The sequence below is a fragment of the Rutilus rutilus genome (genome assembly GCF_951802725.1).
Source record: "Rutilus rutilus genome assembly, chromosome: 6".
NCBI lineage: Eukaryota > Metazoa > Chordata > Actinopteri > Cypriniformes > Leuciscidae > Rutilus > Rutilus rutilus.
This window is the reverse complement of record NC_140214.1, coordinates 39390785-39417617: the sequence shown is the minus strand read 5'-3', so window position 1 is coordinate 39417617 and position 26833 is coordinate 39390785. Positions and strand designations below refer to the sequence as shown.

Genomic DNA, 26833 nt, shown 5'->3' with positions numbered 1-26833 from the left:
TGATCATCTGTCAGATTGTCTCTTATAAATGTAGGAGAGAAAATGAAGACTAAAACTATCTATTGTCTGTTCCTGTGTGTAGATGAGCTGTTCCTCATTCCTCAGCTGAAATGTGGCCTAAAGAAGAAGTATCAATGTGTGTTTGAAGGAATTGCGAAGCAAGGTGACTCCACACTTCTGAATAACATCTACACAGATCTCTATATCACTCAGGGCGGCAGTGAACAGGTCAATACTGAACATGAGGTGAGACAGATTGAAGTTGCTTCCAGACATCATAAAGAACAAGAGATACAGGTTGAATGCACAAATTTGTTTGAAGCACCTGAACAAGACGAGGAGATCCGAACTGTACTGACAAAAGGAGTCGCTGGCATCGGGAAATCAGTCTCTGTGCAAAAGTTTGTTCTGGACTGGGCTGAAGGAAAAGAAAATCAAGATATCAGCTTCATATTTCCTCTTCCATTCAGAGAGATGAACTTAAAGGAGAAAGAAAAACTAAGTTTGATGGACCTTATAACTCAATTTTTCCCAGAGACAAAAGGACTGAACCTTACAAGAAGGAATCAGTTCAAAGTGTTGTTCATCCTTGATGGACTGGATGAATGTCGCCTTCCTCTGAAGTTTGATTGTAATGAGGCATGGCGTGATGTGTCGTCACCAGCCTCTCTGGATGTTCTCCTAACGAACCTCATGAAGGGAAATCTGCTTCCTTCTGCTCTCATCTGGATCACCACCAGACCAGCAGCTGCCAGTAAGATTCCTCCTGACTGTATCGACCGGCTGACAGAGATACGAGGATTCAGTGACGCACAAAAGCAACAGTACTTCAAAAATAGATTCAAGGATGAGAATCAGGCCAACACAATCATAGACCACATTAAACAATCAAAGAGTCTCTTTATCATGTGCCACATCCCAGTCTTCTGCTGGATTTCAGCCACTGTTCTCCAGAACATTCTGGAGAAGAAAAGAAATAATGATGTGAAAAACACTCAGGCTGATGAGATCTCTAAAACACTCCAGGAATCAAACACTGAAGACACTCCCAAGACTCTGACACAAATGTACACACACTTTCTCCGCTTTCAGATCCAGCAGAGCCGCCGAAAGTATGATGGAGAATACACACCAGATGTTTCCTGGGATAAAGATGCCATCCTTTCACTGGGGAAACTGGCATTTCATCAGCTGGAAAGAAACAACCTGATCTTCTATGACACAGACCTGGAAGCCTGTGGTATTGACGTCTATAAGGCATCAGTGTACTCAGGCATGTGTACCCAGATCTTTAAGGAGGAAACAGGGGTCGTTCTTGGTACCATGTACTGCTTTGTTCACTTGAGCATTCAAGAGTTTATTGCAGCCCTTTATGCACATCTGTTTCTAGACATCAACAAGACAAGTGTGTTTGATCGTGAGTCTACAGAACAGGAAAACAGAAATGAAACCATGATTGATTTTCTCAAGACTGCAGTGGACAAGGCGCTCGAGAGTGACAATGGACACCTGGACCTTTTCCTTCGCTTCCTCCTCGGTCTGTCACTCCAGTCCAATCGACGACTCTTACGAGGTCTGTTGACACAGCAAGACGGCAATGACCAGAGCAACAAGGAAATAGTTCAGTACATCAAGCAGAAATTAGAAGATAATCTTCCTGCAGAGAGATCCATCAATCTGTTCTACTGTCTGAATGAACTGAACGACCAAACTCTGGTGAAAGAGATTCAGACCCACCTTAGCAAAGGAAGTCTCTCATCTGGTGACCTTTCACCTGCCCAGTGGTCTGCTTTAGCCTTTGTGTTGTTGACATCAGAAGAAGAGCTGGAGGAGTTTGAGCTTCAGAAATTCAAGAAATCAGACGAGTGTCTCGTTAGATTATCGGCAGTCATCAAAACCTCCAGAAGAGCCCTGTAAGTCTTTTAATATATTTTGTCATGTTTAGCTCTCATCTGAAAAATGCATTTATCTACATTACTCTATAGTGATTCCCCATCATAAACATGAACCTATACATGTAAAGCCTGTCATATGAAATAGTTTTTTGTGTGTGTGTGTGTGTGTGTGTGTGTGTGTGTGTGTGGAGACAGTTTATCAAACCTTAAGACAAAATATAAAATACCATGTAAAGATGTTTGCATGTTTGTTTTGTATCATATGATAAACCAGACTCTTATGACTTATATAGAATTATATTAGCTCATACTCATACTTGAGGAAGAAAAAAACAAACATTTTATTCATATACCCAAACTGAGGGGAAAGAATGTAATTTGGTACAGATGTTATTTATATTGCCAAAAAGTATGATGAAATTCTGAAAGGTTATAATATAAAACATTGAGATTTTTATAAAACAGGCTACTTAAATAAAGTACATATATATTACTACATCATTTATTAGATATTTTAAATGCTTATTTCTAAGCATTTAGTTTAATTCTGTAGTTTAATGTAATAATAATGTAATCTAATATGTAGATCATGAGATTTACAAATAAACATTTATCAAAAGCCTGTTGTATCATATTTGATGTACACATTTTAAGATGTTTTTTCTACAAAAAAAGTTAAAATTTTTCAGCGTTAAAAATCTCTTTTTTTACATATAATTTTTTAAAATATATTGTTCTAATTAAGTAAAATAACTATAAATTTAATTTCAGCAATTGTTATGGATGCTTTTTTACTATCTTTAAATTAATGATATATCGCCCATTGGCCACCCTGCTCTGTAAGATATCGGCATCAGCCATCGGTTGACCTTAATCTTGAAATATTAAAAACAAATAACATTTCTTAGGTTCTTAGGTTAGAAGTTCTTAGTAATCTTAGCTTTACTCAAATCATTAAAGATTTTATGTCAAAAAGACATGTACATGTGAATGGAGGCATTTTTAGATTTATAGTGAAAGGCCTTTAACTTGCCATAAAAGTGTGAACTGTCTCATATAATGGTGTCGGTGCAGTCAAGTCAATAATATTGTTGAATATTAAGTATCCCCAACTAGGGCTGGGCGATATGGCCCAAAAAAAAATCACGCTAATTTTTTTTATATCAGTCGATATCGATAATTATCACGATAAAAGTCAAATCTTTATTTCAAATATTTTTAAGTTTAAAGGCAGATTTTTGCTCCTCAGTGAAAGTTGTAGAAACAAGAGCGTTAATTGTGGTTTTAAACTGCTCTTTATTGTCAGAACATATGACAAACACTTACCAAACAGGTGAACATTTCACAAATCTGAGGTAGAACATTCAAACATTTGTCATTTTTCCTTAACAAAATAAATATCTTTATTGGACAATTAATTTCTTAGTTTCTGCATGTGCTAATTTCTATTTGGTAAAATGTAATATTCTGACTGTTTGAGTTTTATTAAACTTAACCATTGGTCATCCAGTATCATGCATTTAGATCATGACAACCACAGATAAAACCAGGCATAGCCTGTAGCACCTCACTATCATGGCAAAATGTAACTTTATGGTTTCTATGGTATTTGTATGAAAAACAGTAGCCTAAATACATTATTAAATACTGTAGTTATATTCCATTAGTCCTTTAATACATTGTCTACATTAATAATATAATACAATTCAATATGTATATCCCACATTTCAAGGTGCAGTTAATATTACTAGGCTAACGTTACAGTAAATCCATGGTAAATTATGGGAATTTGTAGACGGAAAAGCCTTCTGACAGTATCATTGTGCACAGTGTTTTTCCTGTTTGTCAGCGCTGTTTCATCTGCCTTTAAACTGGTTTAAATCACTGAGACATTTGTGTTCTTCGCTGAATTCAAGCGCTTCTCACTGGATCTCACTGTGACCGAGAGCGATCAGAGTAAACGCATCTGCTCTAGTGAGTTCGCGCTGCCATTTGACCTTTGAGCCGAGCAGATAAATGGTCCGTGTGGCGCGCGGTTCAAATGAGTTTCGTTCCGCTTTTGGCGCATAAACATTATCGAACATTTATCGAACTCTTGATATCGAAAAATTATATCGCGATAATTATCGTTATTGTTTTATCGCCCAGCCCTATCACCAACTAAGCAAGACAGAGGCAACAGTGGCAAGAACCTAAACTCCATCAGATCACATAAATAGAGAAAAAATCCTAATAGCTATAAAAGCTTTACACAAATATTTTTTCAAGCATGCTTCATTTTATCTAGGTTATTTGTCACTGAATAAAAAACACTAATGTTCAGGAAATAGTAGTTTTTAAAGATGAATATTAGTTTAACAAATTTATTTAATATTTGTATATAGAAAATGTATTGTATGTGTTCCATCTAATTCTGTGTTGTGACTTATTGTAGGTTAAATGATTGTAACTTAACAGACAAAAGCTATTCAGCTCTGGCTGCAGTTCTTGGATCAGATACCAATCTGAAAGAGCTGAACATGAACAATAATAGTCTGCAGGATTCAGGAGTGAAGCTGCTCTGCACTGGACTGAAGAATATAAACTGTAAATTGGAGATACTGAAGTAAGTTGAGCCACAGGAGTCACATGACTAGAGTGAGGAGCGATGACTGACAGGACGATGCCGGAGGCAAAAGTGCAAGACAACTTTTGTGAAAAATTCAACAATCTTTTATTTATTTGTAACAACGTGGGTATACCATATCAATGCTGTCATTGTGCAATATTATTGGTGTTGTGTTTTTTCATCGAGTAATATTGAAGTGACATTAAGCATTCATTTTGTTCCAAGAAAAGGAAAGATCTAACATTAAATATCAGAATAAGAGCTACAGATCCTGAGGGTCATTGGCAAATATATTTTCTTGTTAAATAAGTGCTCCACATGGCTCTGGGGGTTAATAAAGGCCGGAAGCTAGTTATTTTAGTCGATTAAGTTTTAAATAAGGATATTTTTCTTACACGAACGCATCACTTCAGAAGGCCTTTATTAACCCCTCAGAGCCGTGTGGAGCACTTTTATCATGGATGGATGCACTTTGATGGACTTGAAAAATATACAACCATCAGAGCATTTGATGTTTTGTATTTATTACCTTTTAAATGATTATGTAATTGGCATGATACATTTACCTGACATAATAAATTGTTACATTTGATTTTATTCCGACTGACTCTGAAATAGTTTTCCCAAGTAGATTAAACGGATTTGTATGTTACCGCAAGTTTTGCATCAGATTAGTGACGACTAATATTTTGTTGCTAATTCAAGTGCACATGTTTTGTAAAGACAAGAAGTGAATTTGCGTTTAGGGCAGCAAAAGTGCTGCTTGACCAACCTAAATCTGGGTGTGTGTCTTACCTTTGTTTTAATTTAATGTTACTTTAGATAAGTGTATGTGGGAAACCACGGCATGGCCAATCCAAAGCTATTATAAGACAAGTAAAGTTGGTTGACTTATATCTGCAGTAGTGGCCATACCTCTAGTGAAGTAAACGTTACTTTAATTTCAAGTGTATGCAATCACGGGGGCTATACCAAAGTATCTTTGATTGTGTAAGCATGAATGCGAACGATCTCAGGTATATAGCAGTTACCTCTGTTTAGTGACCGAAGCTGGCGAGAGTATGTCGCTCAGAGGTCCTCACGTTAAACAAGGCGTGAGGACCTCTGAGCGACATAGCTTCCTAATATGAATGGGTAAAATATAATTAAGAGTTAAATAGAACAATCAAATGTATTGCTAAACTATTTTATAATTGACCAATTACCAATTGGCAATCTAACTTAAATTCAAGGTCGTGATAAAATGGAGTCAGATATAAAATGGAGATAAAAGCTTAAATGGAATTAAATTACTTTGCCATGTGGAAAGACAGTAACACGCAGAGACCTTCACCTGTTCTGGCGGAAACCCCCATTTGGACCGATAAACGTACTTACACAGTTTTAGATAATTGTATTCTCAAAAGTGATGTTAATGTCTAACATATTAAAGATTTCTGTGCCTTTTTTTTTGCCTCCATGTTCAGTTGTCAGTTTTTTCAACTAACTTTCAATGCATTTGTACAAAGACCAAAATAAAATTCAAGTTTAAGGATTTATATTGTTCAGGTTTAACTGATTAATCAGCTGAATGCTTTCATTCCTGTTCTAGACTCTCTAACTGCAGTGTGACAGAAGAAGGTTATAAAGCTCTGGCTTCAGCTCTGAGATCAAACCCTTCACACCTGATAGAGCTGGATCTCACAGGAAATGATCCTGGACAATCAGGAGTGAAGAAGCTCAGTGATTTACTACAGGATCCAGACTGTCAACTGAAGACACTGAGGTGAGACGGGATCAAATAATTAACTAAATTAGTTATATGGAGGCTAAATATTCATAAATATATTAACTATACAATTAGCTTGACAATTAGCTGCATCAAAATGATCAAGATCAGATTAGATGCTGCAGCTTCTGTCATGATGATGATAAACGTCAACACAGTTTAGCTGTGAAACGAGCTAAAGGTCAAATAGACATTATGGGTCAGTATATGGACTCCTGTTCTGGAGTATACCTTGATAATTGAAATGCACAATTTTATTTTTGTGCACACTAGGGGTGTGAACCGACACTGGTCTCACGGTTCGGTTCGATTACGATTATCATGTCATCAATTCAGTTCAATTCGATATCACAATGCATCGCGATGCACCGCATCCTCAATTTTAAAATTTACTTCAAAAGTGATGTGTGCGCGCTTGTGTGTGTGTGTGTGTGTGTGTGTGTGCTCGCCTGTTCGGGAAGTCGCAGTGACAGAAACAGTGACATTCCAGTTTAATTTCAAGGGAGTAAAGCTTGTTTATGCCATTAAGAAAAGGAAAATCTGTCAGATAAATTTAGTTTTAAAGAAATGTTCATTTAAAAGCAGCGCTCATTAATCAGTGTATTATGTTACCATTAAAGATGCGCGCATCAACCGTCGCCGAATCCGCTGTTGAAGGTGATGATCATCCATTTATAATCACGCATAACAACACAGAATAATTGTAATTTGACCATCGGGTGCGGATACTTAAATCAGAGAAAATTATTGGGGCGGGTGGATGATTTGTTTTTGGCTGCGGATTCGGGTGATGTTGGAGCTCATCCGCACATCCCTAAAGCAGTCAGTCTCTGCCAGGCATTAACAGCTCGGGGAGAAAACGGTTAACGTGGTTTATCAAGTTAGTGGTATTACCTCCTGCATATTCTATTTGTGCGTGACATGAGCGCACACAACGCGTGTCTTCTGCAGGTCATGTTTACCAGGTTGTTCATCAAATGTGCCCAGATGTAGGCTTTAAAGTAGTTGGTGCATTTTTTATTTTCTCGCACTCGTGTCTCACCTCCCTCTGCAACAAAGCACGTACGCGACAAATGACGTCAGAAAAGCGTCAGTACATTATAATCGCTTATGGTCTATTACTGAACCGATACCGAATCGTCCTCATCTGCACCGCGATGCATCATAGAAACGATAAATTTTGACACCCCTAGTGCACACTTATCAAAATTCTAGATAACCTTTTAGTGAAATAGTTTTCTGAACACAATTGTTTTCCATCAAGCCCAGATTCACTGCATCTCTCTACAGCAGGTCTATGAGTCTCCAGATGTTCATAAAAACATACAGTTTCACAAGCCAGTTTTCTCAGTGCTGACGTTTCTCACTTCTCCTGCTTAAAAGCCAGAAAGATCTTAATTTCACACTCTGTATTCATACTGAAAACCACGATCTAGTGAGCTTCTGCCCATCTGCTCTGTAAGACGTTTCTGCTCTTATGAGTTTGCTTTAGGACTGAGTGCCGCTCTAGTTTCTTTTAAATTTATATTTATTTGTGTATTTAAATGTTCAAAGAATTTTTTATTTTATTGTATCAATCTTTTTTGTAATGCAACAGACCTTTATTTGAGAACGTACTCGGTTACTAACGTAACCTCTGTTCTCTCTAGAGAGGGAACGAGTATTGCGTAAGCTAGCTTACGCTGCGGGAAAGTCTCCTTTCTCGAGATACTGAAGCCAAAAATTATCCTTAATTTTTTAAACCTTGTCAACGCAGTGCGGCAGCCTGCAGACCTAGGGCAAGCGAATCGCGTGCCCATTGGCTGCTCTGCGGCAACTGCAGCAGCCTATGGCTGAGCCTTGCGCGTGACGTCACGTCCAATGAGCGCGCTTGGCGCGCTTAATGCGTCACAGCCCGTCATTAGGGGTGTGGCTTAGCGTATATAAGCAAGGAACAGAGGCTGCTTCGCTGGTTTCTGTCGCATGAAGCGAAATGAGCTCGTGGCGAGAGCACGGCGGGTTACGCAATACTCGTTCCCTCTCTAGAGAGAACAGAGGTTACGTTAGTAACCGAGTACGTTCTCTTACGAGAGGTTCTCTCGTATTGCGTAAGCTAGCTTACGCTGCGGGAACACCCTTGTCAACGCCGTGCGCGCGCCCAGCATCCTGAATGAATCCCATGGGGAGCCCAGGGAACGCGAAGCGGAGCTGGGCGGCCAAGATACCACAGTACACAAGCACATAATATGGGGCAGGGAGTGGCACAGCCGGTCCAACTAACACTTCCCACATAGTGTAGCTCAACCAGTAGAGCTAAATCAGCAGCGTAGCCCGCGCACAGACAGTGGGCTGGCTTACGCGAGACTTAGACTGATAACACTTTGGCCTGCAAAGCGGGAACTTCCAGGTTGTAAAACCTAACAAATGTGGAGGGGGAGGCCCAGCCTGCCGCTGCACAAATGTCATGAATGGGAATCCCACTGGACCACGCCCACGATGAGGCCATGCCTCTGGTGGAGTGTGCCCGAATGCCCAAAGGGCACTGCAGGTTTTTAGATGCGTAAGCAGCTGCGATAGCATCAACTATCCATCTGGACAGGGTGTGTTTCGAGGCGGCGAGACCCTTGGTGCGACCACCAAACGAAACAAAGAGCTGCTCTGAACGCCTGAAGGCGGCGGAGCGTGAAATATAGCTTCTCAGCGCCCTAACTGGGCAGAGGAGATTACTATCTGCCTCGCAGCCGGCATTCGGCAGGGCTGAAAGGGAAATGACCTGCGCTCTGAAGGGAGTGCCCAAAATTTTGGGGACGTACCCATGCCTCGGTCTGAGAATAACTTTAGAGTCATTGGGTCCGAACTCGAGGCACGCAGCGTTAGTGGATAACGCGTGAAGGTCTCCCACACGTTTTACTGAAGACAGTGCTATCAGAAAAACGGTTTTGAGCGTGAGGTATTTCATATCCACAGTTTCTAAGGGTTCAAAGGGATGTGCTTTCAGTGCGTCTAAGACCAGTGAAAGATCCCACATAGGAACCGAAGGGGGTCGCGGGGGGTTCATCCTCCTCGCTCCTCTAAGGAAGCGGATGACAAACTCGTTCCTTCCTAATGCGCGGCCCGGCTCTGAGACAGAGAGCGCTGAAATGGCCGCGACATAGACTTTGAGCGTGGAGGGGGACCTGCCCGCGTCCAGTAGCTCTTGAAGGAAGCACAATACTTGCGAGACCCCACATGTCTGTGGATTGAGCCCTCTGGTAGTGCACCATTTGTTAAACACCGACCATTTAGACGTGTAGAGCCGCCTCGTGGAGGGGGCTCTAGATTGTATGATCGTGTTCATCACCCCTTCTGGTAGATCAGCATGTAATTGTTGAGGCTCCACGCATGCAGAGACCAGTGCTCTGGGTGGGGATGCCAAATCGAGCCGCGGGCTTGAGAAGGTCTCTCCGCACCGGAATCGGCCAAGGGGCTGAGTCTGCCAATTGTATGAGTTCCGGGAACCAAGCTTGGTTCTCCGAGAACAGGGCTATGAGGAGCACTGTGTGGCGCGCTTTCCTGACTCTCTCGATGACCTGAGGCAGCAGAGAGACTGGTGGAAACGCATATAGCGGGCCGCTGGGCCAAGACTGGGCCAGCGCGTCCTCGCTCTTTGAAAAGAATACTGGGCAGTGTGCGTTGTCTTTTGACGCAAAGAGGTCGACTTTCGCTCTGCCAAAGCGGCGCCACAGCGACTGGACTGTTTGGGGGTGTAGAGACCACTCCCCAGGGGGAACGTTGTCCCTGGACAGTCTGTCGGGGCCCTCGTTCAGATGGCCAGGCACATGCGATGCTCTCAGAGAGCGCAGAGAGTGCTAAGCCCATACGAGGAGGCGTTCCGTCAGGGCGCAGAGTTGCTTTGATCTGACACCGCCCTGGCGGTTCACATAGGCCACTACTGAAGTGTTGTCCGTGCGGACTAGAACATGGTGACCATGGAGGAATGGGAGGAAGTGCATGAGCGCTTTCTCGACCGCGAGCATCTCTAGACAGTTTATGTGTAGGAGATTCTCCTGATCTGACCAGTGGCCATAGACCGGTCTGCCTTCGAAGAGCGCTCCCCAACCTAGGTTGGACGCGTCTGTTGAGACAACTTTCCGGTGTGAAACCACTCCCATATTCACTCCAGTGTGATACCATTCGGCTGCTAGCCAGGGCTGCAGGGCTGAGACACAGACCTGAGTCACTCTGATTAGCGAGCCGCCGGTCGCCCAGGCTCGATGGGATACGCGCGTTCTCAGCCAGCGTTGAAGCGGGCGCATGCGCAGTAAACCCAGCTGAAGCACTGCTGCAGCTGAGGCCATATGCCCCAGAATGCGCTGAAATGCTTTCAGGGGAACCCGGTTGCCTTCCTTGAAGGATGCAGCGAGGCGCTGGATGCGGCGCGCGCGCTGCTCCGACAATCTGGCCGTCATCGCCACCGAGTCTAGTTCTATTCCGAGAAAGGAAATCGACTGCCGGGGCGAGAGCGCGCTCTTGGTCCAGTTGACCGCTAGACCCAGACCCTCCAGGTGGTCGAGTAGCGCTGTTCTGTGAGACACAAGTTCCGTCTCTGACTGCGCTAGAACGAGCCAATCGTCCAGATAGTTCAGAATTCGCATTCCCTGACTCCTCAGGGGAGCGAGAGCCGTGTCCATGCATTTTGTAAATGTACGGGGTGCTAAAGACAGGCCGAACGGCAGGACTGTGTATTGATAAGCTCGACCGTCGAAGGCGAATCTCAAGAATGGCCTGTGACGGGGAGTTATCTGGATCTGGAAATACGCGTCTTTCAGATCGAGAGAGATAAACCAGTCTCCTGGGCGAATTTGCGCAAGGATCTGTCTGGTTGTAATCATCCTGAACGGCCGTCTCATGAGAGCCTTGTTCAGATGTCTCAGATCTAAAATAGGTCTTAATGCTCCGTCCTTCTTGGGAACGAGGAAGTAACGGCTGTAAAAGCCTGACTCGCTCAAGGAAGGATGAACCTGTTCAATGGCCCCTTTTCGCAGCAGCTTTGCTATTTCTGCTTGAAGCAGATGTGCTGTTTCCAAACTCACTTTCGTTTCCGTCTGCGCTAGAAAACGCGGAGGGCGACGAGCAAATTGGAGCGAATAACCGTGTCTTATGGTGTTGAGCACCCATTCTGACGCGCCCTGAATAGCCTCCCATGCCTTTGCATGCATAGCTAGGGGTCGAATGGTCTCTGGGTTCAGATCGCCGCGTTGCGCGGAATGGGGAACCTGTATCAGAGAAGATGGGGCGGCGCGCGCGCCGCCGATGCTCGGACACGAGGGCAGAAGAACAGGGCTGGCGTGGGGATTATGGTGTCTGAAAGTGGGTGCGCGTGCTCGTGAGCTGGCGCGGGATTTGCACTTATGACACGGCCAGTGTTTGGGGGCTTTATGAGGTTTGCAACCTGTCTGGCAGAGCGGGTAGTGGGCAGGTGTGAGCACAAGGCTGTGGGCACATTTTCTACACTTGATGCTCGAGCGGAAAGTTTCCGCTTTAAGAGATAGCGCTCTGGACGCGTTGCCATGGGAACCTGGTCTGTGTGAGGCAGTGAGCACACGGGAGTGGGCACTTTTTCTACACTTAATACCCCTGCGGCTTGAGCCGTAGCAACTTGAGGTAACTGAGTGACAGAGCGAGCAGCGAGTAGGTGTGAGCACGGAAGTGTGGGCACATTTACTACATTTAGTACTCGAGCGGTGTGAGGCCGCTTTATGAGAGAGCGCTCTGGGCGCGTTACCATGGGGATTGTACTTGTGTGAAGCAGTGAGCACATGGGTGTGGGCACATTTTCTACACTTAACCTGTTAAGCTGCAACCCCACTTTTGAAAAATCCCCAGAAATGACATACCCAAACTGAAACACATACAGTTCATGAACCCTTTGCACTAAAAGCACAAGTATGATCTTATTTGAAAGCTGACACCTGGCAGTTTATTGTAAATGTAGAATTAATTATTGTCATAATGAAAAAATTTTTTATAAATAGCTTCAAAGTTTTGTAAAGTTATTAGAAATTATTTTTTATGAAACATCCTCATGAAAATAAAATTGAAGTTGGCACTGGAGCAATCTAGAAATGCACTATAGCTAAAGCCACATGTCTAAACATTTTATGTTTAAAATCTGAAGATAATAAGTCCAAAACTCTGGATTTAGGTCAATGTTTTTCAAGACCATGTCAAATGACTTTATTTTTAACGTCCTGGAATGTCACATGATCATGGCTCTTCTTCATGTTCCATATATGGACTATTATTGTGCATATAGCGCCCTCAGGCTGTTGGTATGAATTAAAAACACAGTGAATCAGAGTACCAAACGCTCATTAAGATTACATCGACGCATTTGGGTATAAATTCAATAAATATTATTCCTGTCTATAGAAATATGATGTAAATCTATGAGAATCTATCAATATTTCTCCAAATCTGCACATTTTTGAGCTAAAGCCCTGAGGCACGTTGTTTTGTGTATCGCTGTCATGACGACAGCACGGAGTTTTTTATGAATGAAAGCGGCTGACGCGCATAATTCATATTAAAGGTATCAACTCATTTTTTCATTTCATAACTCCTGACACAAATTAAGACATAACTGTCACTATGAGTTTCTCAGAATACAATAGTGGTCAAATACTGAAACTTGAGTATTATATCTTTTTAATTATGTATAGTTTGTCAAGGTATAACATTAAAACTGATAGTAATTTTGAATTAAATAAATAAATAACGCTTCAGTGCGCCGACGCACTGGCAACGCTTAACAGGTTAAAGCACTTATACTCTTTTTGAGATTTATCTGGGTCGCCGTGAAAACGGCGTTTGTGTGCAGGCGAGCGAGTGTTAATACTGGCTCGTTGGCTGCGGTGTGTGCTGCTGCAGTAGCCTGAACATAGGGGACTGACAGAGCTGTACGTTTTGATGGCGGTCCGGCCGTAGCGGGACTCAACCATCTTTTCCTCCTTGCGGATGCTAGGAGGACTTCGCGGGCTCGGGCTTCAACGCGATCTTGGGCCGCGGGCCCCGTGGGGGCGGCGGTCTGTGACGGCTGGTCGAGCGCGACCTGGGGCGACTGCCCTGGCGTCGCTGCGAAGCGCTGGGAGGCCTGGAAGAGCGCTGGTTAGAGCTGCGCACAGGAGGCTGAGTTTGAGGGCGGCCTGTGGCTGGGCTCGAACGGCGGGGCAGGAAGAGGTTCATCGCCTGCGACGCCTTCTGCACTTCAGAGAACCGATCCACAATTCCGCTGACCGCAGGGCCAAAGAGGCCGGTGGGCGAGAGTGGTGCGTTCAGAAATACAGCGCGCTCTGACTCACTCATGTCCGCGAGCGTCAACCAAAGGTGTCTGTCGATGACGGTGAGCGCGGCCATGGATCTGCCGATGGCTTGAGCAGCGGTCTTGGTAGCGCGGAGCGCAAGATCCGTAGCGCTGCGCAGATCGGTTAAGGCAGACTGATCCGAGCCCTTCTCGTCCAGTTCACGGAGGAGGTCGGCTTGAAGGATCTGAAGAATGGCCATTGAGTGCAGGGCGGAAGCAGCCTGGCCGGAGGCGGCGAAAGCGCGGCCGGCGAGAGCTGAGGTGGTCCTGCAGGCTTTAGACGGCAGGGCAGACTTTGAGCGCCATCTAGCAGACGGCGGGCAAAGGTGCGTTGCCACAGCATCCTCAACGGCGGGGATACCGTTATAGCCGTTCTCGGCGGCTCCGTCCACCTGGGAGAGAGCCGAGGAGACTGGCGAGCGGAGTCTGGTGGAGAACGGAGCGTTCCAGGATTTAGAGAGCTCGGCGTGGAGTTCAGGCAGGAAGGGTGCTGACCTAGAGGCAGGCGCAGGGCGGCGGCTAGGTAGAAAACACCCGTCAAGGCGATTGGGCTCCGGCTCCTTGGGTGGGGACCAATCCAGTCCCATTCTCTCGACCGCTTGAGTGAGGAGGCGGAGAAGCTCCGCGTCAACAGTAGCGCGGGATCTGGAAGACTCCAAAGTCGAGGGGGCGGAGCGGTGAGAGCCCGACCACTCCTCGCTGTCAGACGCGAGCAGAGAGCAGCTGTCAGCGGCATCATCTGCATCATCCCCCAGGACGACGGCAGTGCGGGCAGAGGCCGGCCGCTGCGCGTCGGTGAAGGGTGGGGGGGAAGGAGAGAGCGAGGCTCGCGGGAGAGGTTCCGGCGAGCACTCAGCTGTAGCGTCCAGTTCCGGCGGCCTTTGGGAGCGACGTTTCTTCTTACGTGGCCCGGAAGAAGTGGCCGGAGAAGGTGGAGGTTCTTCAAATTTAGCGAGTCGAGCCCGTAGGGTCGACATCGGTAACTCCTCACACTGTTCGCAGCCGCCCTCGGAGAGAGCGCGAACCGCGTGGTCGAAGCCCAGGCAGAGAGCGCACACCACGTGGCGGTCTCCGTCGCTGAGCGCGGCTCTGCACGAGCCACAGGATGTGCGAGGCATTTGCAACAACGCCTCGCGCTCTTTTAGATGCAAGTGTGTCGCGGCGGACACACACACACACAACACAGAGCAAGAAAAGGATATATATGCCGGATGGCGCAGCAGGCAGGGAAGGCTGAAGGCGGCGAGCGGCCGGCGTCCTCAGGCTGAAATCCTCGGCGTGCTGGTCGCTTGATTCGACGGCGGCTTCCTCGGAGATCAGCGATGCGAAGAGCTTCGCTGAAGAGACAGAAATCAGCGAAGCAGCCTCTGTTCCTTGCTTATATACGCTAAGCCACACCCCTAATGACGGGCTGTGACGCTCATTGGACGTGACGTCACGCGCAAGGCTCAGCCATAGGCTGCTGCAGTTGCCGCAGAGCAGCCAATGGGCACGCGATTCGCTTGCCCTAGGTCTGCAGGCTGCCGCACTGCGTTGACAAGGTTTAAAAAATTAAGGATAATTTTTGGCTTCAGTATCTCGAGAAAGGAGACTTTCCCGCAGCGTAAGCTAGCTAACTGAATTGCCTCTTCTGCAGGTTTTTGAGTCCTGCTGCAGAGGAAGCCTGTCAGTATGTGAATAGAGTTGTGGGTAAAAACCCGTTACTCCAGAAAGAGCTGAATCTGAGTGAACATGAACTAGGAGACACAGGAGTGAATCAGATCGCTGCTCTACTGCAGGATAAACACTGTCAACTCAACACACTGACGTGAGTATTGCTCATTTATTTATAATATTACTGTACTTTTCAGGGCTCCAGACTAACTTTTTTTATTAGGAGCGCTGTAGCCCCTGACTTAACATTTTTGGAGCGCAAGCAGAAACTTTAGGGGCACACCTTAAATCACCTTGCAATGCAATTATTCACATTTCCCCCAAACATAACTGTATTACTGACAAATGCTTTGATAATAAATAGACTTAACGTACAGAAATTACAATGTGCAGTTTTATTTTAAGTTCACAGGCTCCAGACTAACATTTGAGGGCAGCAGCACTAAGTTCTACAGAAAGTATTTGGTATCACTGTGGGATGACAAAGCACTGAGCTTAATTTGAGGTGTATAGATAAAGTTAACTTTAATTAGTATCATTAATAATGTCTTAATATTAATTCAAAAGCAAAATGAGTGACAAAATAGATATTAGGGAGTGAAAATAGCCAATAAGCGTCCTCTGCAGCTGTGCTTACAATGGTAATTTAATATTTTTTTCTTTTTTTTAATAAGTGTGAGTTTTCCTACTTCTTGAAACTTTTAGTTTTATAAATAGGGACAATCTTTAAAAGATGGACAAAAAATGTTTTGGTCAACACATTAAAAATAACATTTAAATATGATATTATAGTTTTGAAGTGCTGGAAAATGATGTATAGGCTACTGTTATAACCACAGTATACCATAGTTACAGCTAGTGTTACTACATTAAATCCATGGTGAATGGTGCTGATCTGTGGACCTAAAGCCTTCTATAACTTGTTCGTTCATGGCACGATGTTTCTCCTGGTTTCCACGTCAGCGCTGTTTGATCTGATATGGTTTATAACAGAGAATTCTGCGTCAAATCTGAATGATTCTCACTGGATCTCGCAGCGATGTTATTAATTCTGTCGCAAACTCAATGGATTTCTTCACTGGATCTTCACGATGTAGCGGTGTCGCGTGATCGAGATCCGCCCACAACTGGCGAGAGAAGCTCTGCACTGTCTATTATTGGTTCGAACTATTAAACGGTCCGTGAAGCAGAAATGAGTAGCGCAGATTTTTTTCCGCTTTCATTTTGTTTTGATTTATTAACATGTCACGGCATACTCTATGCTTGAGGCTAAGATTGTGTCTAACTAGCGTATTGTGTTTAAACTGCGAAGTGCCTGCACTGTCTGCAAACTTTGTGTTCCCCGCAGTTCTGGGGTAGCGACTGCAATTTAATGGTCGCACATGTGCCACAACAATTTAAAGTAATAAAATTAAACAGCAAATTAAAAACACACAATTAAAATGTGATATCAAGTTTTAAAAATTTGGTTAAGACAGCCAGTTTGATCATGATCATGTTCATAACTGCTTTCAATCCAATGTTTGTATTTCCCAAAATGTAAAATGTCTAATTTTGGTGCTACATATACTGTAACTTTGTTGAAAAATTGAACAAGTGCATTTTAAAAGTCTGTGATCAGTATCTGCCTGTAATAAGATCCACTGAACGCTAGTGATGGGCGCTTTCGAAACACGCTTCATGAAGCTACGAAACCTTTACGAATCTTTTGTTTCGAATCAGTGGTTCAGAGTGTGTATCAAACTGCCAAAGTCACATGATTTCAGTAAACGAGGCTTTGTTACATCATAACTGTTTCGAAACGTTTGGAAATGTCAATGGTTCACCACTGGGGGGGCGATGATCTCTGTGAACCCATGAATCATGCAGATTTACTGAGATTGAACAAGTGTCTGTGGGTTTAACCTGATCGCTGATCAGTTTTATACATTTGTAGACGTTTTAATTAGACATTTGTATATTTAAAAGGAATAATAGTAGTTTCTTATTGGCCTGTTTAGCTGAGCCATCCATAAAATAAACAAAACAAGCACTGAAAATTGATAAAAGAGCACATATTATACAGACACTTGATATTTAATCATATTAGATGATTAGTTAATTGCATTTGATAGATTTTACTTTCAGGTTCAGGGGGAATTTAGATATTCCTGATCTACACATGTGCAATTTAAGGTGTTTGAAGGACAAAAAAATTGGATATCAATAGCTTTAAAAGCATGTCAGTGGGCAGTAGCATAAATTATTTATCAAGCAGAAAACAGATTCTTAAACATGAGAATCAGGTTAAATGTTGCAATGAATGATCCACAATACAAAATTGAAATGCAGAAATTTGTGATTTGTGAAATGAGCAATATATATGAGCATCAAAGATCAGTTTCAGCAACTTGTTTCTTTCCTGAATTAATCAATATGCTAATCAGTTCAATTACAGTTTTTCTCAATTGCTAAAACACAGTTTCTGAAACCTTGCTCCATTTTCTGAAAACATTAAAAACATTAAACACAAAACCTCATCTTCAAGCACTATTTAGAAAACCTCTGACTCCTTTTGCAAAATGAAACTTTCGCCTCAAAACAGTTTTACCTGTGTTCAAAATCAAACACTGCTCTCAAATCATAAACAAAGTGATAAAAATGATATACACTATCAAGCAGTCAGTAAACTATACACCAAAAAAATTGAAAACACAGGGAATAGTTCTCAGGGAGAAGTACATTTTTAATCTCAAAACAAATTTAATATTTTTCCATCATTGTCTTTTGATGATGTTCTATCATAGTAGCTCAAAACTGATCAGAAATGACTACTCTGCTTTGCTCTTTGCAATTTTTTTTGTGTTCTTCCTCCTCCTTGTACCCCTATTCTTACAGTACTGTACCCTGCATCTCACAAACTTTTCCTTTGTCTCTGTGATACTGTGATTCTTGTTCTTTGTTAAAATGAACCTGCAAGCATTCAAAATCTATTGAGCAGTCAGTGCTGTTAACAAATGGAAAGCACAATGTTCAGGGCCATACAGTTTGTTCATTGTACAGTATACAGCCTACACTGCACTGTACTACAGCATACAAAAATCAAAGGAGTAAACGTGATCAGTGTGCTTCTTCTTGTCTTTGGGCATCATTTGAAACAGGCTAAATCAGTTTTGAGTGGTTGTGTTCAATCAATGACGTGTTCTCTATTTGTATTTGATTGTTGCCACTTGTGTTTACCAGTATGGATGACATGTGTATTGACAACAGACTGCACAGTTAGCTAAATGAGTTCAGGCAACTGAGAACTTTGTTCAGCCAATGGGTTTTAGTGTTTTAGCAATTGTTAAAAACTAATGGTTCAATTGCTCACTCATAAAGACAGTCATGTGTCGCCCCCTTCTGGCTTAATGATGCAAGTTGCACAAACACAGACAAGTGGAGTAATACAGTGAAAAGTCCCAGTGCTGATACTGGGGAAATATTCGAACACATTCGAGGTATACAAATATATATTTATACAATAATACTATTATGGAAATATATTTAATAGGTGCTTGTGCTGTTAAATTGAGCTTATAGTTTCCGCTGTAATAGCGAAGAACATATATCTGTGTTAAATATGAATCCATTGTAATAATGTTAATCTCACCCTGGGCACAGTGTGCAATACCTGCTCTTCCTCTCTCATCTCCATCACATTCTCTCTTTCTTCTTCTCTCAGTCTCCTTATCTTCACCTGTATATCTTCCCTTCCCAAAGCTGAGCTTTGATTGATACAGTCTTTGGAAACTGATTATTTCTGTTGGTTGTTTTAAACTTCTATTGTAAAACAGCTGTTTAGTTGGTGCAACTGCTGTGTTGCGTCATCTCCTGTCTTACCGAACATTTTGCCTGCAGTCCCCAAACAAACCACATGAAGTCACCACTACAACATGAAATTAACAACCACTGCTGAATTCAGGAGGAATTCACAATAAAAACGGAATAAAATACTCTGTTACACATGCTCATGATAACTTTCATTAACTCTACAATAAGTAAATCCACTTCTCCAGCTAATTACTCCTCGACAGCGATGCCATAGAAATATACAGAGCGACCGCAAAAACAGAAGTTCAAAGACGATATTCCTTCAGATGCTGCGCGCTTGTTTCTCTGGCGCATAAGGCCTATACACGCCGAAAAATGACCAAGGTCTGGACCTCAATGGTGTGTACGGCCCTGCATGAGGGCTAAATATACACACAGACACTATTAAGCACACAAGAAACACCTGAACACAATGAACCACATTTGTCCCAGTCAAGTCAAGTCAAGTCATCTTCATTTATATAGCGCTTTTAACAATGTAGATTGTCTCAAAGCAGCTTTACAGAGATAAATGTATAAATTAACGTAAGATTGTTTTGGCTTTATAGCGGTTCTTTAATAAAGTTATTTTCCAGCTAAAGTTAGTTTTGATTGATTCGCTTCCGTCGCAACGATCATTTGTTTTTAAATTAGGGCCGCCAAGACGACACCATTCTCTCTACACAGACTTTAAACGCGAACCTGTGAGAAACGCTGATGGCGTTCAGATGCGCATTAAGAACGGGTTCAATAGTTATGTGCGTTTGAATATATGTGTGCAGGTTTGAAATTCCCTGCAAACCAAGCCTAAACAAATTACTGGTGTTTCCTTATAGTTTTGATTCAGAATTTTATTTTATTTTATCAATTCGGGGTAGATACGCAAATTGAGTTTTCCCGACGACGCTTTATCTGTAGAGTGGGAAAGGGATCCTCCATAGGGAGAGACTAGTTGGCCCTTCAGCACTGCATTGACATCGGGTCCAGGCGAAGGTCCTTCATCAGATCTGGAAACGGCCTGGATCCGGCAGGCTGCGGGAAAACCTTGGGATAAACAAAGACACTAAAATTAGCGTAGATGCCATTCTTCTCATGATGTAACAAGTACATCAGGATTTATGGGAAGTGTTCCCGGTTCCAGCTGACCTAATCTATGCAGCCTAATATTGAATTATAGAAGTCTATAATGTATTATGTGAACGCTATGTCAAAGAGATGTGTCTTTAATCTAGATTTGAACTGACAGAGTGTGTCTGCTTCCCGGACAATGGTAGGAAGGCTGTTCCAAAGTTTTGGTGCTAAATAGGAAAAGGATCTACCGCCAGCAGTCGATTTAGATATTCTAGGTATTATCAACTGGCCGGAATTTTGAGATCGCAATAGACGTGAAGGAGTATAATGCGTTAAGAGCTCGCTCAAGTACCGCGGAGCTAAACCATTTAGTGCTTTGTAAGTAATCAGCAATATTTTAAAATTGATGCGATGTTTAATAGGGAGCCAGTGCAGTTTTGACAGAACCGGGCTAATATGGTCATACTTCCTGGTTCTGGTAAGAACTCGAGCTGCTGCGTTTTGGACCAGCTGCAGTTTGTTTATTAAGCGTGCAGGGCAACCACCCAGTAGAGCATTACAATAATCTAGCCTTGAGGTCATGAACGCATGGACTAATTGTTCCGCATTTGTCAATGAGAGCATATGACGTAATTTAGATATATTTTTAAGATGGAAAAATGCGGTTTTACAGATACTAGACACGTGACTTTCAAATGAAAGATTGGTATCAAAGAGCACACCCAGGTTCCTAACCGACGACGAAGACTTAACAGAGCAGCCATCAAGTGTTAGACAGTATTCTAGGTTATTACGTGAGGAAGTTTTTTGTCCAATAATTAGAATCTCTGTTTTTTCAGAATTTAGAAGTAGGAAATTACGAGTCATCCAGTTTTTTATATCAGCTATGCATTCTGTTAATTTAGTGAATTGGTAAGTTTCGTTAGGTTTTGAAGAAATATAGAGCTGAGTATCGTCGGCATAACAGTGGAAGCTAATTCCATGTTTCCTAATGATATCTCCTAATGGCAGCATGTACAGAGTGAACAGCAGCGGTCCTAGTACTGAGCCCTGTGGTACGCCATACTGAACTTGTGATTGATAAGACATCTCTTCATTTACTGCTACAAACTGATAACGGTCAGATAAGTATGATTTAAACCATGCTAGTGCAATTCCACTAATGCCAACATAGTTTTCTAGTCTATTTAAAAGAATGTCGTGGTCAATGGTGTCAAACGCAGCACTAAGATCGAGTAACACTAATAGAGAGACACAACCACGATCGGATGATAAGAGCAAATCATTTGTTACTCTAACGAGAGCAGTCTCAGTACTATGGTATGGTCTAAATCCGGACTGAAAATCCTCGCAGATATCATTTCTTTCTAGAAAGGAACATAATTGTGAAGATACTGCCTTTTCTAGTATCTTTGACAGAAAGGGTAGATTCGAGATCGGCCTGTAATTGACTAATTCTGAAGGATCAAGTTGCATTTTTTTAACAAGCGGTTTAATCATAGCCAGCTTAAATTTTTTTGGTACGTATCCTAGAGACAAAGAGGAATTAATGATATTAAGAAGAGGATCTATGACCTCTGGAAGCATCTCTTTCAGTAGCTTAGTCGGTATAGGGTCTAACATACATGTTGTAGATTTAGATGATTTAACGAGTTTAGTAAATTCTTCCTCTCCTATAGCAATGAGTGAATCAAATTTTTCCTCAGGGAGACTACAATGCACTGCCTGATGCGATACTGTAGTAGACGGTTGCATAGTTATAATTTTATCCCTGATATTATCAATCTTATAAGTGAAGAAGTTCATAAAGTCATTACTGCTGTGCTGCTTGGAACCTTCTGTGTTTGAAGCTTTCTTTTTCGTTAGTTTAGCCACTGTTTCAAATAAATACCTAGGATTATGTTTATTTTCTTCTAATAGGTTTGAAAAATAAGCAGATCTAGCAGCTTTTAAAGCCTCTCTGTAAGCAATCGAGCTCTCTTTCCATGAAATGCGAAATACCTCTAGTTTTGTTTTCTTCCAGTTGCGCTCCATTTTTCTGGCTGCTCTCTTAAGGGCCTGAGTGTGCTCGCTGTACCACGGCGTTGGATTATTTTCTTTAATCTTCTTTAAGCGCAAAGGAGCAACTGTGTCTAAAGTGCTGGAAAAGAGAGAGTTAAAAGTTTCTGTTGCAATATCAAGTTTTTCTAAGCTATCCGGGATGCTAAAATGATGAAACTGATCAGGAAGATTATTAATAAAGCAATCTTTAGTAGCAGAAGTGATAGGTCTAACATATTTGTAACACGGAGTCGGCTTTGCAGCCTTGGCTAAATGTAATTTACACGAGACTAGATAATGATCTGAGATGTCATCGCTCTGCTGCAGAATTTCAACGGCATCAACATCTATTCCATGTGATATTATTAGATCTAGAGTATGATTACGACGATGAGTAGGTCCTGACACGTGTTGTCTAACTCCAATTGAGTTTACAATGTCTTTAAATGCCAATCCCAATGCATCTTTTTCATTATCGATGTGTATATTAAAATCACCAACAATTAGTACTTTATCTGCAGCCAATACTAACTCTGATAGAAAGTCCGCAAATTCTTTGATAAAGTCTGTATGGTGCCCTGGTGGCCTGTATACAGTAGCCAGCACAAATCTCAAACGTGATTTATCATTTTTACTATATATTTTTACATTAAGCACTAACACTTCAAAAGAATTATATTCGAAACTTGATTTCTTAGTGGTTTTGAAAATATTACTATAAATTACAGCAACACCACCCCCTTTGCGTTTCAGACGGGGTTCATGTTTATAACAGTAATCTTGCGGGGTGGACTCATTTAAAGTAATGTAATCGCTTGGTTTTAGCCAGGTTTCTGTCAAACACAGCACATCTAGGTTATTATCTGAAATCATATCATTAACAATGAGTGCTTTTGAAGTAAGCGATCGAATATTCAGCAACCCAAGCTTTATCATTTGCTCATCTGTATTATAGCTGTTTTTTATTTGTTGAACATCAATTAAATTTTTAACCTTAGATAGGTTTAAACATTTTTTGGATTTCCAAAATCGGGGAACAGACACAGTCTCTATATGATGATAGCTAGGTGAAAGAGGCTCTATGTGATGGGATTTATCTGACCTGGGTGACGCGAGGCCGCTAGCAGACGGTTGGTTTAGCCAGTCTGTCTGCTTCCTGACCTGGTGCCCAATTTGTCATGTTTGAGCTCTAAGACTATGAGCCATATTACTAGATAGAAGAGCAGCACCATCCCAGGAGGGATGAATACCATCTCTTTTCAACAGGTCAGGTTTGCCCCAAAAACTTTTCCAATTGTCTATGAATTCTATATTATTACACGGACACCACTCAGACAGCCAGCGATTCAGTGAACACAATCTACTAACTATCTCATCACTCCTGCGAACAGGAAGGGGGCCAGAGCAAATTACAGTGCCTGACATCGTACTTGCAAGTTCACACACCTCTTTAATATTAATTTTGGTGATCTCCGACTGGCGGAGTCGAACATCATTAGTGCCGACATGAATAATGATCTTAGAGAATTTACGATTAGCATTAGCCAGCACTTTTAAATTTGCTTTGATGTCAGGCGCTCTGGCTCCCGGCAAACATGTGACTATGTTCGCTGGTGTCTCTATTTTCACGTTCCGTGTGATCGAATCACCAATTACTAGGGCACAATCAACAGAATTCTCAGTGGGTGTTTCACTGAGCGGGGCAAATCGATTTGTTGTGGTAATCGGAACGGAAGAGTGGTTTTTTGATCCGCGACTAGAGCGATCCCTCACTGTCACCCATTTGCCCGGCTGCTCAGGCACTACTTCAGCTGGAACCGAATCATGTAAAGAGTTCACTATGCTAGGCGCATCCAAAATAGTATCTAAAGCTCTAGCACTCTTACTATCCTCAATTAAAGTTTGGATGCGTGTCTCTAATTCTGAAATCTTCTCTGTCAGCCTAACTGTCTCCTTACATTTATCACATATAAATCCTACATTGCCAACAGAGAAGTCTATGCTAAACATGTGGCATGAAGTGCAGGTGACAATAACAGGACAAGACATTACTCACCGTGTTTGTTGACTGATTATTACTTACCTGAGCTTTTATGAACTCAAAGGCGCGAGCGCGCGAGAGAAAAAATAAATAAATAAAACAGCTGAGCGCACGGGTGGCGCGTTAACAGGCTAGCAGTAGCGAATTAGCGTGTTGTGTTAGTAGTAACGGATGCTAGCGATGTCAATCTGAGATGTTGGGTAAGCTGTATTTAGTATAAACAACTACAAATTGTAGTAAATGATGGTTCAAAACAAAGAAATACGAGGCTAAGACGGAGCTTACAGCACCGAGGCAAACACACTCACAGCAGGCAGCGAGGCAGACAGGAGCAATCGATCAGGAGCATTACAGCTAGTGAGCAAACCAAAGGTGACATTGACACGAAAGAACCTTAAAGTGTCATGAAACCCTGTTTTAGCTGGTCGTTCTCATCTCAAAGCTGGAAAAGTCTGAGGAAATGTGCGTGTAAAGCTGTGGAAAAGTGGGAGTGTAGAGGGCGGGAAAAGGGGAGACAACAACCAATAAAACACAGACCTGCAACACACTCATTATACAGACACATGAATATTAAAATATGACAGCAGAGGGAAATAAATAAATGGATCTGAAGGCACCTTGATGCATTTTAAAAATATAAACCTATATAACACACTCACAAGAACGAGGGAGAATTGCGGAAGAATGTTTAAAAGATATTATAATTTTTTAATTACATTTATGAGCACTATAGTCTCTGAGTCTGAACAAACGACACGCGTCAGTTTCACACAGAAATAATGAAGACATAGTTACTTTTTTGTCCAAAAGTGCTTGCTCTGGTCTATATATGATCCGCGTTGCGAGCGTTGTTAAACTCATCGCGGCAGAAACCGCTCTCATGCTCCGCATGTTGTCTGATTTCTCCGCTGTGATGCGATAATCTAATGTGTAATACAGCGCAGTGATTGGATTGAACGAGCTCTTTCTCATGAATAAATGCAGAGAGTCGCTCAGAACCGGCTGACGTAAAGGATCGTTCTCTCCAGCCCCGGCAGCCAATCACACGCTCCAAAAGCACACTTCTACCTCACATTCAGCCAATCACACGCTCCGAAAGCATGCTTCTACCTCAGATACCGTGACGTCGCTTCCACTTTACTTTTCAGCCCGGAAGAACCAAATAGCTCAGAAAAACACAAAAATAACAATAAATAACAAAATTAGTGCTTTTATTATTTTCAGTGATGTCTGTTAGGGGTGTAACGATACACAAAACTGACGGTTCGGTACGTCACACGGTTTTGACGTCTCGGTTCGGTTCGGTTCATTTAGGTGGAGTGGGGGGTTTAGAAAGCTAAAATTGCTTCTTCTTTTTTTTAACAGTGCTTTAATTAACAAATTGTGTCCTTGTCTTTAAATTAATTCAATTACAAGTAAACGTTTCGCAAGGATAAAAAAATGTATCTGCTAATTCTGTAAACTATATAGGAGCCCTTACTTGCACATTACTATAACATTAAAGCTTAACAACAGAGCCTAGACTTTTAGCCTAAATTCAGTTGCTATTTATTTTATATAATAATCAACACTCAAGTAAGAAATTGTATGAAAACATGTAAACCGCACATAAGGCAGTTTTTACATTAACATTTTTACTCTAATTTATTATTGAAATATAATAATTTACACAGTTGCTGTCATTTTCATGACAGATATTTTAAACATACATTAAATAATCAAGATGTCATTAACAGGTTAAGTAAAATATAATATATAGGCTAATATAGTGCATTTATTTAGTGAAAGAGTTCATTTCCTTAGCAAACCAACAAGCTGTGGACACTGAATGACTTGCCTGAGGTAAATAAAGCTATGTGAAAAACTAAGCGTTTTATTGACGTATTTCCGCTGTTGAAACACTGAGCGATTACACGAGTTATGATGCCTTTCAGTAAGTATACTGTATCTTTCAACATACCTTCAGGTGTCCATTCATGTTTATTCTGTAACTGAGGAAGAGAATCGCGTTTACTCACGCTCCGCGCTGCCGCTTTAAATGAGGAGCTAGTACAGTGATCTGTCACGCCACATCAAGAGCGTCAAAACGACATTTAATGTTTGAATTTCGTGATCAAATAGACAGAATTTGAAAGATTACACCTTGCTTATTATCGAATGTAACAAAACACTGATCTTATTGCGATTAAATGTGGTTAGGCAATGCTGTATTCGTTGTGTACACATAAGACATGAGGTCCAATGAGCCGGGAAAGCAGGGGGCGGGGCGGGCGTGTTCGGTACGCCATGAGAGTATCGCGATTCGTATCGTGGGTGGTGTATCGCGGTTTTTCGGTTCGGTTCGAATATCGTTACACCCCTAATGTCTGTTCACATCTCAAAAGTGTGTTTTAGGGGGTGACCCTTAAAAAATTATATGAAATGAATGTGTAAACTAACATAAATAGATCAAGACAACCTTTGTATTGTTACAATATTGGTAGTATATTTAAAAGAACAATGTGTAGTCTTTCTCTGTGTTCCCTGAACCTGGATATCCCTGTTTATTTGTCAGCAAAAGTCTGCTGGATGAAGCTAAACACGTTAGTTGATCATCATAAATCTG

At 42.2% G+C, this 26833-nt stretch overlaps 1 protein-coding gene across 1 annotated transcript in view; it reads left to right on the top strand.

Moving 5' to 3' along the window:
• Nucleotides 1-26833, top strand: part of LOC311291334 (uncharacterized protein) — a 168276-nt gene that overhangs the window by 11817 nt on the left and 129626 nt on the right. Inside the window, exons 7-10 of the mRNA XM_084410298.1 lie at nt 83-1913; nt 4330-4500; nt 6095-6268; nt 15229-15399. Of these exons, the coding sequence (XP_084266424.1) occupies nt 83-1913; nt 4330-4500; nt 6095-6268; nt 15229-15399 (2347 nt within the window). The remainder of the gene's footprint in view (nt 1-82; nt 1914-4329; nt 4501-6094; nt 6269-15228; nt 15400-26833) is intronic.